The sequence below is a fragment of the Sus scrofa genome, chromosome 13 (assembly GCF_000003025.6).
Source record: "Sus scrofa isolate TJ Tabasco breed Duroc chromosome 13, Sscrofa11.1, whole genome shotgun sequence".
Taxonomy (NCBI): domain Eukaryota; kingdom Metazoa; phylum Chordata; class Mammalia; order Artiodactyla; family Suidae; genus Sus; species Sus scrofa.
The window spans coordinates 134758885-134771961 of record NC_010455.5 but is presented as its reverse complement, the minus strand read 5'-3'; the positions used below and the strand labels follow the sequence as shown (position 1 = coordinate 134771961).

Here is a 13077-nt window from a genome sequence, read left to right as displayed (position 1 = left end):
ACAATGGGGAAAGTGCACATTAATTATTCACAACAGGGAGGCCAGGACCACGGTTACCTTCTTTGCTGCTCTAGTCCCAGCATCTACCACAGCATCTGGGATATATGAGGGGTTTGATAAATACTTGTTGGATCAGTGTCATTGATAGACAGGAGGTGAATATGACTATAGTTTATTCATCAGGTTCTTTAATGCTGCCCAAAAAGTACAGTTCTTTTAAATGTTACATCAATGTTAATCATTTCTGATTGGTTAATGTTAATGATTTTGTATATAAAATATATACATATATTTCAATTAATAATGCACAAATGTGGGAAACTATATTAAACTTGTTATTCATGTCAACAATATGTGAATTACTATCACAGCACATTCTTTTCTTTCTTTTTCTTTTTTGGCTACCCTTCGGTATATAGAATTCCTGGCCCAGGGATCAGATCCTAGCCACCGTTGCAACCAATGCCACAGCTGTAGCAACACTGGATCCTTGACCCGCGGTGGGATAAAGACCCAGCCTGGCCAGGGATCTAACACACATCCTGGTGCTCCAGAGATGCTTCCCTTCCCATTGTGCCTCAGTGGGAACTCCTGCACATTCTTTTCAAATGTTCTTAAGCCTCAGACTCCAACATTGTTCTTATGCCTTGCAAACCTAAATCTACTAAGGGACAGCAAACACCATAATAACCAAATAAACTCCTTTTGACTACACATTTTAACCAATTTTACAACTAATAGTCTTTTCTGAACCACGAATATAAAAATATTTCTAGTTCTCCTGTGGCACAGTGGGTTAAGGATCTGGCATTGCCAAGGCAATGGCTTGGGTTACTGCTGTGGTGTGGGTTTGATCCCTGGCCCAGGAACTTCCACATGCTATGGGTGTAGCCAAAATAAAATAAAATAAAGGGTACATTGCAATGATATGATATATACATATAGAGAGTAAAAGGACTCCCAACATCAGCTTGATACAGACCACGTTTTTAAAGTAGCAAGTCTGTAGACTAGGGGTGTGAAAACCATGGCCTTTAGGCCAAATCTGCCTTCTAGTTTGTACAAATAAAGTTTTGCTGAAACACACCCATGCCCATCCAACATATTATCTATGGCTGCCTTCACAATATAAAGGCAGAGCTGAGTACTGCTAATCCTTAAACAATATGGGTTTGAATTGCAGGTCTGTTTATACATGGATTTTTTTCCCAATAAACATATGAAAATATACATACAGAACACCATGTACAAGACTTGTATTGCAGTGGGTAATCTATCTTTACATAGGCTTAAGGTGAGTGATATTTAATATAAAATTAATAATATGTTAGGTTTTCTTCCTGTTTTATAACTTTGCTTTCAAAGAATTACATTACCATATATACTATGACCCTCTCATAATGCAAGAAACTGTGTATCATGACAGGTATGTGAGGTTTTTTTAATGTAACAATGTTTCCAATATTGCATCATGAATATGGTTGTAATACTGTATGCCATACAAATTTAATAATCATTCATTCATTAGTGTATAGGTTCGGCTACCATGAAGCTGATTATACTAGGCTACCATAAAGCGATCATATTGCTGCTTTTTTGTTATAAATGTATAAATTGTAACCTGTAAATAAATAGGAATTTTTTTCACATTATCTTTTCATATTTGATGTCCAATGTTATAATACATATAATATCTACAGTGTTTTGTAACATATCAGACAATACCGATGGAGGTACTGACAGATGACTCATCTTGTAAACAGACAATGTAATTTCATGGTATCCATAAATATAGTACAGTACTATAAATGTTATTTTCTCTTTTGTGATCTTCTTAATAACATTTTCTTTGCTCTGACTTATTTTAAGAATACAGTATATCATACATATAACATACAGTTTGTGTTGTCTATGTTATCAATAAGGGTTCCAATCAACAACAGATTAAGTAGTTAAGTATGAGGAGAGTCAAAAGTTATATGTGGATTTTCAACTGTATGAAGTTTGGCATTCCTAACCCTGCAGTGTTCAAGAATCAACCACAGTTCCAACAGAGGCTTATGCCCCCATAGCTAAAAAAATCTACTACTTGGTTCTTTACAGAAAATGCTTGCTGACCTCTGTTACAGATAACACCTAAAATGCACTATCCAACATGGGAAGTAAGAGTAAAGTAGAAGTATCAATGACTTTCATGGTTTTGTGGGATTATATCCTTTTCTTTAGATTTTCCATTTCTGTATCCCAAAGGACCTCCTTTTTATTTTGTACAGAAACAAAAAGACTATATGTCTTTGTTTGCCATGTGAATTAATTCTGCTCAAAAAAAACCTTACATTTTTTATGAAAATAAGAAATGCTGAGAGTTCCCATCGTGGCTCAGCAGTAAGGAACCCTGACAAGTATCCATGAGGACTCTGGTTTGATCCCTGGCCCCACTTAGTGAGTTAAGGATCTGGTGTTGCCGTGAGCTGTGATTCAGGTCGTTAACAGCAGCTCCGATTTGACCCCCTAGCCTGGGAATGTCCATACACAAAAAGAAAAAAAAGAGAGAGAGACTAAGAAACCAACTCATAAAGATTAAAAAAGCTGTGCAAGCATTAACAATTATATAGTCCTGACCTAATGATCTCCAGACCGTTTATCCCATTACTTACTCTTGTTAAATCCATGCCCAGCTTGAGCTGTGACAAGAGATGTAGGATAACACTGCGTTGCTCCTCCACAGCTCCCAGGTCGTCCTCCTTGTTGTCGCAAGTATCCTCCACCTCATCATCTGCATTTATTTCTTCAGGTTCCTTGATGCAAAACAAAGCAAAAGCCTATTGTTACAAGTGCTTGTTAATATCCATTAAGAATAAAAGGATAAGTATTAGCAAAAAAAACATGTACATTGGGCCTAAATGAATATAAGAACAAGAAAAAAATCTTTCTGAAAACATAAGTTCTATCAATTAGCCATGGAATAGATTTCTATCAATTCATTATCACTGACATTGAGCATATTGTGGTTCTGCCATATATATCACATATAAAATAAATATACTTTCGGAGTTCCCATTGTGGCTCAGTGGTTAACAAATCCGACTAGGAACCTGAGGTTGTGGGTTCGATCCCTGCCCTTGCTCAGTGGGTTAAGGATCTGGCATTGCCATGAGCTGTGGTGTAGGTCGCAGATGCGGCTCAGATCCCAAGTTGCTGTGGCTCTGGTGTAGGCTGGTGGCTACAGCTCTGATTCAATCCCCAGCCTGGGAACCTCCATAAGCCTCAGGAGCGGCCCAAGAAATGGCAAAAAAGACAAAAGTAAATAAATAAATAAATAAAGACAAATAAATAAATAAATAAAAATAAAAAATATACATATACTTTGGAGTTCCTGTCGTGGCTCAATGGAAATGATCCCGACTAGTATCCATGAGGATGCAGGTTCAATCCCTGGCTTTGCTCAGTGGGTTAAGGATCTGGCGTTGCTGTGAGCTGTGATGTAGGTCACAGATGAGGCTTGGAGCCCACAGCTACAGCTCCAATTGGACCCCTAACCTGGGAACTTTCAAATGCTGCAGGTGCAGCCCTAAAACAGGATTTTCTCACCTGAAAATTAGCCTTTGCAAACTCTGACCACCTGCCTGGGAACCATACCTATAATTTAAGTTCAAGATATTTTGAGAATTAAGTATTTGTCCTATTTTGCGGGGGGGGGCACACACCTGGGACATGCAGAAGTTCCAGGGCAGTGATTAAACCTGCATCACAGCAGGGACCTGAGGCACAATGCTAGATCCTTAACCTGTTATTTGCCCCATTTTTAAGCTGAAACCATAAAAGTAAAATTTTAAAGTGACTTTATGTGTCAAGTCTAACTTCTATAATGCATAGTTAGATATTCATTCATCCTTGGAGTTGTTAGGAAGAAACTTTGGGTCGAAGAGAATTATAGGTGCAGGTATGGAAACCCTGTAGCTGCTCGTGCATTCTTTTTTTTTTTTTTTGTCTTTTTGCCTTTTCTAGAGCCACTCCCGTGGCATATGGAGGTTCCCAGGCTAAGGTCGAATCAGAGCTGTAGCCACTGGCCTATGCCAGAGCAGCAGCAACGCGGGATCCGAGCAACGTCTGCGACCTACACCATGGCTCATGGCAACGCTGGATCGTTAACCCACTGAGCAAGGCCAGGGATTGAACCTGCAACCTCATGGTTCCTAGTCGGATTCATTAACCACTGCACCACGACGGGAACTCTGCTCATGCATTCTTAATGCCAGAAAAAGTTCTTTGCACAGTTCTTCGATAAATCAATAAAACAACTTGAGGGAGTTCCTGTTCCTCAGGCAGGTTAAGAACCTGACTAGTATAAATGAGGATTCGGGTTTGATCCCGGCCCTTGTTCAACGGGTTAAGGATCTGATGTTGCCAAAAGCTGTGGCATAGGTCAGCGTAGGCTGCATATGTGGCTTGGATCCAGTGTTGCTGTGGCTGTGGTGTAGGCCGGCAGCTGCAGCTGAAGCTCTGATTCAATCCCCAGCCCACGAACTTCCATATGCTGTGGGTGTAACCCTAAAAAGGAAAGAAAAAAAAAAATCTGAAAACCCAAAATGTTTTTTGTTTTCTGTTTTTTTTTAAATTCACTTAATCTCCCAGCAAGTTTTTAACTTTTTTTTTTTTTTTCCGGTCTTTTTGCCATTTCTTGGGCCGCTCCCACGGCATATGGACGTTCCCAGGATAGGGGTTGAATTGGAGCTGTAGCTGCCGGCCTACGCCAGAGCCATAGCAACGCAGGATCCGAGCCATGTCTGCAACCTACACCACAGCTCACGGCACTGCCAGATCGCCAGATCGTTAACCCACTCAGCAAGGGCAGGGATCGAACCTACAACCTCATGGTTCCTAGTCGGATTCGTTAACTACTGCACCATGACGGGAACTCCCCAAAAATGTTTACTCTCATTTCCATAGGGTCTTGGCTCCAAATAATTGGCTAAGAGAGACTTAACTTCTTATTTATTTCTATTTAAACAATAAATCATAGGTTTTCATCAATGGGTTTCTAGTCATTCCTTTGCCTTTGTTTCCTCTTTCCTCTTTCTTTTACCAAGGAAATCTTTATCAGCTCAAATTTTGATAAGTCAGTTAAGGGTCTACTTCATTTCTTCAGAGACTAAACACAACTGTTTGTGTATATCAGAATTATTTCTTCATTTATGACCTTAAGGAGAGATCCCAAAGGCAAGTTTCTCAATTCCCCTTGTCAATGGCTAATAGGTCTGTCTATCAGTATTTCCTGTTATCTACCCTAAATCAGTTGTACAATATAGTTTAAATATACTGGTGAATGTTTACTCATTATAACGAGGAAAAACTAATCATCCTCCCCAAATACAATAATTTTTCATTTGATAAATGTTGAGGAAAAAATCTAGCAGGTCTTGATTAAATAATGTTCTCGAACCTTCTAAAAGGTACTATTTCATTTGAGGTCAGAACCTAGGACACAGATTAATAATGCAAATAAAGCTTTTAACATTATCACATAACGCAAAGTTTACTCTATAGTTTCCTCTAATGAAAATAACATAAACTAAAGAGATAAACCATAGTCTGGCAGAAAAACTATTTAAAAAATATAGTTTTATTATTTTTATAAAAATAGTCAAACTGCTTAATAGAGTAGGAAAAAAAGAGGAATTCTATTCATAATTAAATACTGATTCTAAAGCATTATGTAAGTGGAAGAATCTTTTCTTTCTGAAATGCCTCTTCTTTGAGACCATCAGGCCTTTCTTAAAGGAAAGCTTATGGTTAAAACATGATCAAAATTCAAAATGGTAATAAACAAGTAAAATTCTTACAAACCCAGCAAATACAGTGGCAAGAGCTGTTGAGTTTGTGGGAATTCCTACTACTTAGAGATTGCATGGCAAAGAGAAACCCTAATATTCTACAAAACTCATAATAACCCTATTTTTTTCCTCCTGATTTCTGATTTGGACACTAAAGAACTATGGGTTTCATTCTAGCTTCAATGGGGTTATCTCCTCTATCACCTGATAGCAAAAGCTCCACTACTGTAATAAATGTTTCCAGCTTACATTAACATTCATATTCCAAAGAAGGCAGATGTGAAATTTTCAAAAAACTCAGATGTATTGCGATATGTTTGAATGGAGTCTAATATCTTTTGTAATTAAAAAAAAAACTTTGCATTCATTTTTTTCTACTTGCACTAGGTCAGATACTTGGTCTATTCACCATTTTGAAAGATCTGAAAATTCAACAATACTCTCCTCCCAACCTTTGTGCCCCATCTCTAATATATGCCTCTATCTTGACCTCCAACATGTTCTGTAATCTCAGAAGAATGAAAATGTTAGAGTATATGACCTATAGTTTAAAATTCTTCACTTGTAAGTTATATCTCTAGTCCTGATCTCTCTACAAAGCTCTGGATTCATCACTTCCGATTGCTCTTCATATGCATTAACAACCGTATATATCCTCTTCTCACATAAAATTCAACATGTTCATAAACCATACTAAAGCTTTTCTCTCAAAAAGTTCTTTCTTCCTAATTTTGATAGCTCTCTGAATGGCATGGCACTTTCAATCATTAGGTTCAAAAACCTGAGTCATCTTTGATCCAACCTTACAGCCAATCAATAATAACTTCAACTTATTATTCATTTGAAATGCACACTACCTACTCATTTGTCTTCATTTCTACTTCCTTCTATCCACATTTTAATTCCAAGTCATGTCATATATCAATCATTTTAAATATATCACATCCCTCCCCATGCTCACATTATCTATTAATCTCATTATCTATCACACTAAAGCTAAATTCTTTTAGAGTTCCCACAGTGGTGCAACAGGATCAGTGGTGTTTTTGGAGCTCTGGGATGCAGGTTCGGCCCCTTGGCCCGGCACAGTGGGTTAAAGGATCTGCTATTGCTGCAGTTGTGCCGTGGGTGGAAATTATAGCTCAGATCTGATCTCTGGCCTGGGAACTCCATATGCTTTGGGGTGGCCAAAGGAGAAACAAACAAACAAAAAAACCACCTAAATTCATCTGCATGAGTTTTATGTTCCTTGGGGCACGGTTTATACTGTATTCTACGGAGCAGTGCTCCAGGGATTATCATTCCACGTAGAATTTGACATGAATGGTCATCTGGATTTGTAAAATCCAACAACCCTGGAATCATTTTCCACAAACTAGGTGCTCTGTTAAATTTATTTTATCTTCATAAGATATTACCCCTGCTATACAGACAAAAAAGCTAAGCATGGTTAATCAATTGGTCCACATGTTAGTAAAGGATGAGACCTGGTTCCAAAACCATCAGGTAAGCCTTCTCCACAATCAGTATATGTGCTGTAAGTATCCCTGCCTGTGTAACTCCTCTATCTTGAGATTCCTTTACTACTATTGAAAAAAAAAATTTGTTTCTGGTCTTTTGTCTTATTAGGGCCGCACCCACGGCATATGGAGGTTCCCAGGCTAAGGGTCCAATCGGAGCTGAAGCCACTGGCCTGTATACACCACAGCCACAGCAACGTGGGATCTGAGCCACGTCTTCGACCTACACCATGGCTCATGGCAATGCCAGATCCTTAACCCACTGAGCAAGGCCAGGGATGGAACCCCCATCCTTGTGGATGCTAGTGGTGTTCATTAACCACTGAGACATGATGGGAACTTCCTCCTTTACTACTATTCTCTTCACATCTTGTCTTCTTTCAAAGCTCAAATTCAATTCCACTTTCTCTCCATCCACTCCTCATCCATTCTACTTAGTATCTTTCCCTGAAGGTCCACAACCCAAGAGCCTAAGCAATATCAGTTAAGATGGAAAAAAATACTGCTTCAAATTATCATCTCACTGTTTCAGTATGTGTTGTAACTCTAAATCAATTACAAGTCTCTTCGGTGAAAGAACTGTCTTCTATTTTTGTGCCTCCTCTAATTCTTTTTTTTTTCCCTTTCCTTTTTTGGTTGCATCTGCAGCACATGAAAGTTCTCAAGCCAGCGATCAAAACCTGAGCCACAACTGTGATCTACACCACAGCTGCAGCAATGCTGGATCCTTAACCTGCCACACTACAGAGGAAACCCCTCCTCTAATTCTTAGCACTGCACTTGTCATATACTAGATACATTAATAAATATTTACTAACTGCTTAACTCCACAAATGAACTAATCAAAGGCTATAATAAAAAAAAAAAAGGATTTCATACTTTTTCTTTCTTTTCCACCACCCACCCTACTGCCATTGCCTGTCTCATTGAGTCAATAACTTTTGCTAGCTATGGAGGTCCTTGTGTCAATACGCTTCTTTTAAGAAGCAATTTGCTATTACAAAAACCCAACAAATTGTACATTACTCTTTCACTCATTCTCTCTTCTTTTCCATTTTATGGCCACACCTGCAGCATATGGAAATTCCAAGGTTAAGGGTAAAATCAGAGCTACAGCTGCAGTCTAGACCACAGCCACAGCAATACTGGATGGGAGCCACATTACAGCACAGCTTGCAGCAACACCTGATACTCAACCCAGTGAGCAAGGTTAGGGATCAAACCTGCATCCTCATGGACCCTAAGTCAGGTTCTTAACCCACTGAGCCACACTGTGAACTCCTGTGCATCACTCAGTAATTCTACTGGGGAATATAACCTAAAATAATACAAATAATGGGGAGGAAAAAAACTAGTAGCCAAAATGATATAGCGTTATTTAAAGGAATAAAAAATAACCTAGACATTCAATAGCTCACTTCAACCTTTAAAAACTTTAATTATATAGGCCAGAATAACACAGAAAAATACTTATGAGAATAGCAAGTAAAAAGAGCTTAAAACAAAATTATCTGGAGTTCCCGTTGTGGCGCAGTGGTTAACGAATCCGACTAGGAACCATGAGGTTGCGGGTTCGGTCCCTGCCCTTGCTCAGTGGGTTAAGGATCCGGCGTTGCCATGAGCTGTGGTGTAGGTTGCAGACGCGGCTCAGATCCTGCGTTGCTGTGGCTCTGGCCGTAGGCTGGCGGCCACAGCTCCGATTAGACCCCTAGCCTGGGAACCTCCATATGCCGCAGGAGCGGCCCAAGAAATAGCAAAAAGACAAAAAAAAAAAAAAAAAAAAAAATTATCTATCTAATTATGACAACCATAAAAATAAGAGATATGAACTCAGAAGGCAAAAACCAGTACGATTTGTTACAATGGTAGAACTATGAATAGAAGAAAATATTCTTTAGCTTCTGAGAAAAGTGGAATGAATACTTTATAAAAATACTAAACTCTAAGATTGTGTGTTATTTTAAGTAGAAATACATTTTAAAAACTGGTTTGGTAAAGTGCTTACTATAAAAAAAACTGAATAGTAAACTTAATAGTAAACAACAAGTAAACAATGTTAAATTAAGAAATGTAAGAAGGAAATATCATGTAAATAATCTTCTGTTAAAAAAGTATTTTTCAGAAAAAGAAAAACATGCAAATTTCAATTTTTAAACACATTTACAGAAAGGAAAAGTAAACCAAAACTAAAAAGGGCATAAAATTTAATCTGGAAAACAATATGCACAAGTTTTATACAACAGACCCCTTCCATAGCCAATGCAGTTTAAAGTAGAACAACAGTCTACAATACGCTCTCTTAAGATGACTTGCATATCCTGACAGTGAAAAGAAAACTGATGCTTTTCAGTAATTCCTAATTTTTGTACCAATACCATAATTTCACATTACCTTACCCTTGTTAACAGTCCAGATTCTGCAACACACTGCTCTTCTGGGACTGCCACTGGCTTACTCTGCTCAGCTGCGAAGGGCTGGTCAGCTTCATTTTTATAGTGGTTTGATAAAGGTATCTTTGGTTCTAACCACTCGATTGTCGTTCCTGATGAAGTAAGAGAAAACTTTTGCTGAAATTTGCTCATAATCTGGAAAGTTCAGCAGATGTGGATTTTATTAAACAATTTTCTTTTGAGCCTACCAGAATAAAAGCAATTCAACCTGTTAAGACACTCTGCAAGACAGCCACTTGTATCTCATTAGCATGAGCATCATGATTGGGTATTTTACAACAGAGCAACTGGCAACTTGAAATCAGATACCATTTAAATGAATCAACCCTGAATAGGACTGAACTCACTTGTAGGCAAATCCAGAATCATACAGTGTATTTTCATCTTATGGCCTGGTTTGCTGCCCTTTCTGCACAAGCCTTGTCCCTCAGGTGCTAAGAAGTACGCAGATAGTCTTAAGGGAGTCACAACTGGAAGTTCCCTTGTGGCACAGTGGGTTAAGGATTTGACATTGCTGCAGCTATGGTGCAGGTCGCCTCTGCAGGGAAGGTTTGATCCCTGGCCTGAGAACTTCCACACTGCAGTTGCAGCCAAAAACAAAAGTGGGGGGCGGGAATCACAATTAGAGGAGGAGCCTGGGACTGTAAAATAGTAATTTGTTTCAATTTGTGATTAGACTTTATTCTTGGTAGCAATTTTCTAAGCAATTAAGATAACCCCCTTGATCTAATTTAAGAATTGCCAACTACATGTCCATTTTTCCCCCCCAGTCAAACAGAAAAGCTCCGTAGCTTCTAAACTGAAAGGCTCTTATACTGAATAAATAATAGCTGACCTAGTGAAAGACAATGGTCACATTTAGAGACCTGTCATCTTCTCAATTAATGACTCAAATGTCTCTTATTACCCTCAACTAGTTTACCAAAGTGGATTCTGTGCCTAATCAATAATGGAAAATGTTCCATTTGATTTCAGAGGCTGATCTAGGTTTCACAGAAGCTTGGTTATAGAGAGCCACATTAAGGGATGTTCAGGCTACTAGAGCAGAAACTAAAAGGAGTATGGAATTTACTCAGTCTATAACAAAGTCCCAGACTTCAGCAGAGGAGTAAATTACAAAGTGCCACTCAGTACAGTCTCACCTGGCACTGGAGGGGTACATAATTGGCAGAATGCCCAGGATAAGTTTATGAGACCTGCTTCAAAATTCCAAAGAAATGAAATCACTTTGTTCTTACCTTGAAATGAAATATCAATACCTAGATTTCTTTACTTGCGGAAATAAAATGCACGCACACACACAAATTGTAAGAGAGTTGTTTTAAGAGATCATTCAACTGGCTGGAAACCACAAGAAAACTCTTTATCAAACCAATCATTTGGTCTTACGATCCTTCTAAATCAATGATTACTGCTGTGCCTTTGTATAACTTACCTCATGGGACTTTTTTTTTTTTTTTTTTTTTTTGGCCACACCTGCAGCATACAAAAGTTCCTGGGCCAGGGATCAAACCCAAGCCACAACAGTGACCCGAACAACAGCAGCGACAATGCCAGATGCTTAACCCATTAGGCTACTAGGCAATTCCCAATGTGCCTCACTTTTTTAATTAAAAAATAAAGGGTAGGGGTTCCCATTGTGGCTCAGCAGTAACAAACCCAACTAGGATCCATGAGGATGCGGGTTTGAACCTTGGCCTCACTCAGTGGCTTAAGGATCCAGCGTTGTCGTGAGCTGTGGTGTAGGTAGCAGACACAGCTCAGAGCCCAAGTTGCAGTGGCTGTGGTGTAGGTTAGCATCTATAGCTCAATTTCACCCCTAGCCTGGAAACTTCCATATGCTTTGAGTACAGCCCTAAAAAAACAAACAAACAAACAAACAAACAAAAAAAACCCCCATAAGCTATATTGTGCATACTTCATTAATCATGAAGCAATCATTTAAAAATAAGATTGGAGTTCCTTTGTGGTGCAGTGGGTTAAGGATCTGGTATTGTCACTGCAGTGGCTCAGGTCACTGTTGTGGTGGAGATTCAATTCCTGGCCCGGGAACTTCCACATGCTGCAGGTGCTGCTTAACAAATAAATAAACAAATAAGACTATGGGAAGTTCCCATCGTGGCTTAAGGACCTAACGCAGTGTCCATGAGGATGTGGGTTCAAGACCCAGCTTCACTCAGTGGGTTAAGGATCCAGCATTGCCCAAAGCTGTGGCACAGGTTGCAGATGCAGCTCAGATGTTAATGAATGTAAATTTTTTAATATCAGCATCTGCAAGGAATTTCCTGTTGTGGCTCACTGGGTTAAGAACCCAACTAGTATCCATGAGGATAAGGGTTCAATCCTTGGTCTGACTCAGTGGGTTAAGGATCCAGCATTGCTACAAGCTGTGGCAAAGGCAGCAGATGTGGCTTGGATCTGGAGTCACTGTGGCTGTGGTGTAGGCCAGCAGCTGCAGTTCCAATTTTCAACCCCTAGCCTGGGAATTTCCATATGCCATAGGTGAGGTCTTAAAAATAAATAAATAAACAAACAAATAAATAAATAAATACTACTGTAGTTCCCTGGTGGCTCAGCAGGTTTAGGATATGGTATTGTCACTGCTGTGGCACAGATTCAATCCCTGGCCTCAGAACTTCTGCATGCTGCAGGGGTGGCCACGCCCCCCCCCCCAAAAAAGTCTATTAAACTACACAAATGAAATTCTAAGAATTTTTAAAATGACATAGTATTTCATTAATCAAGTATTTATTTTTTAATGCTATACTGATTTACAATATATTAGTTTCAGGTATAGAGCATAGTGACTATATTTTTATAGATTATACCACATTGAAAATTATTATAATGGCTATAATTCTCAGTGCTATACAACAGATCCTTGTTGCTTATCAATTTACAAACATGTACCTTCAAACAACGAGATACAACAAAACCTAAGAAGAAAAAAAGAAAAATGTGGTGGGGAGTACACTAATATACTAACAGGGGCTATTTCTGCTTGGGAGAATAACATATTTCTTCAATTATATGGCAGTTTCTAAATTTTGTTAGAATGAGTGTGTGCTTCTGTATAATAGGAGGAAACTTATACTGGACTACTTAGAATTCCACTGAGGTACCAGTCCACGTTCATAACTCACAATTTAGGCTTTTCTATCTCTTGAAATGCCCTCTCCCTACCTCCCACCCCTAAGCTACTTGGTTTTCTTAGTTTTTCTGTGCCTTTCCCAGAACTTTTTTTCCCCCCGCCATTTCTTGGGCCTCTCCCTT

The 13077-nt window shown here is 38.9% G+C and overlaps 1 protein-coding gene across 2 annotated transcripts in view; it reads right to left on the bottom strand.

Moving 5' to 3' along the window:
• Positions 1–13077, bottom strand: part of OSBPL11 (oxysterol binding protein like 11) — an 88802-nt gene that overhangs the window by 35191 nt on the left and 40534 nt on the right. For both annotated transcript variants that reach the window (XM_021070201.1, XM_021070202.1), the window contains 2 exons: positions 9751–9896; positions 2658–2798 (listed from right to left, as the gene is read on the bottom strand). In XM_021070201.1, the coding sequence (XP_020925860.1) occupies positions 2658–2798; positions 9751–9896 (287 nt within the window). The remainder of the gene's footprint in view (positions 1–2657; positions 2799–9750; positions 9897–13077) is intronic.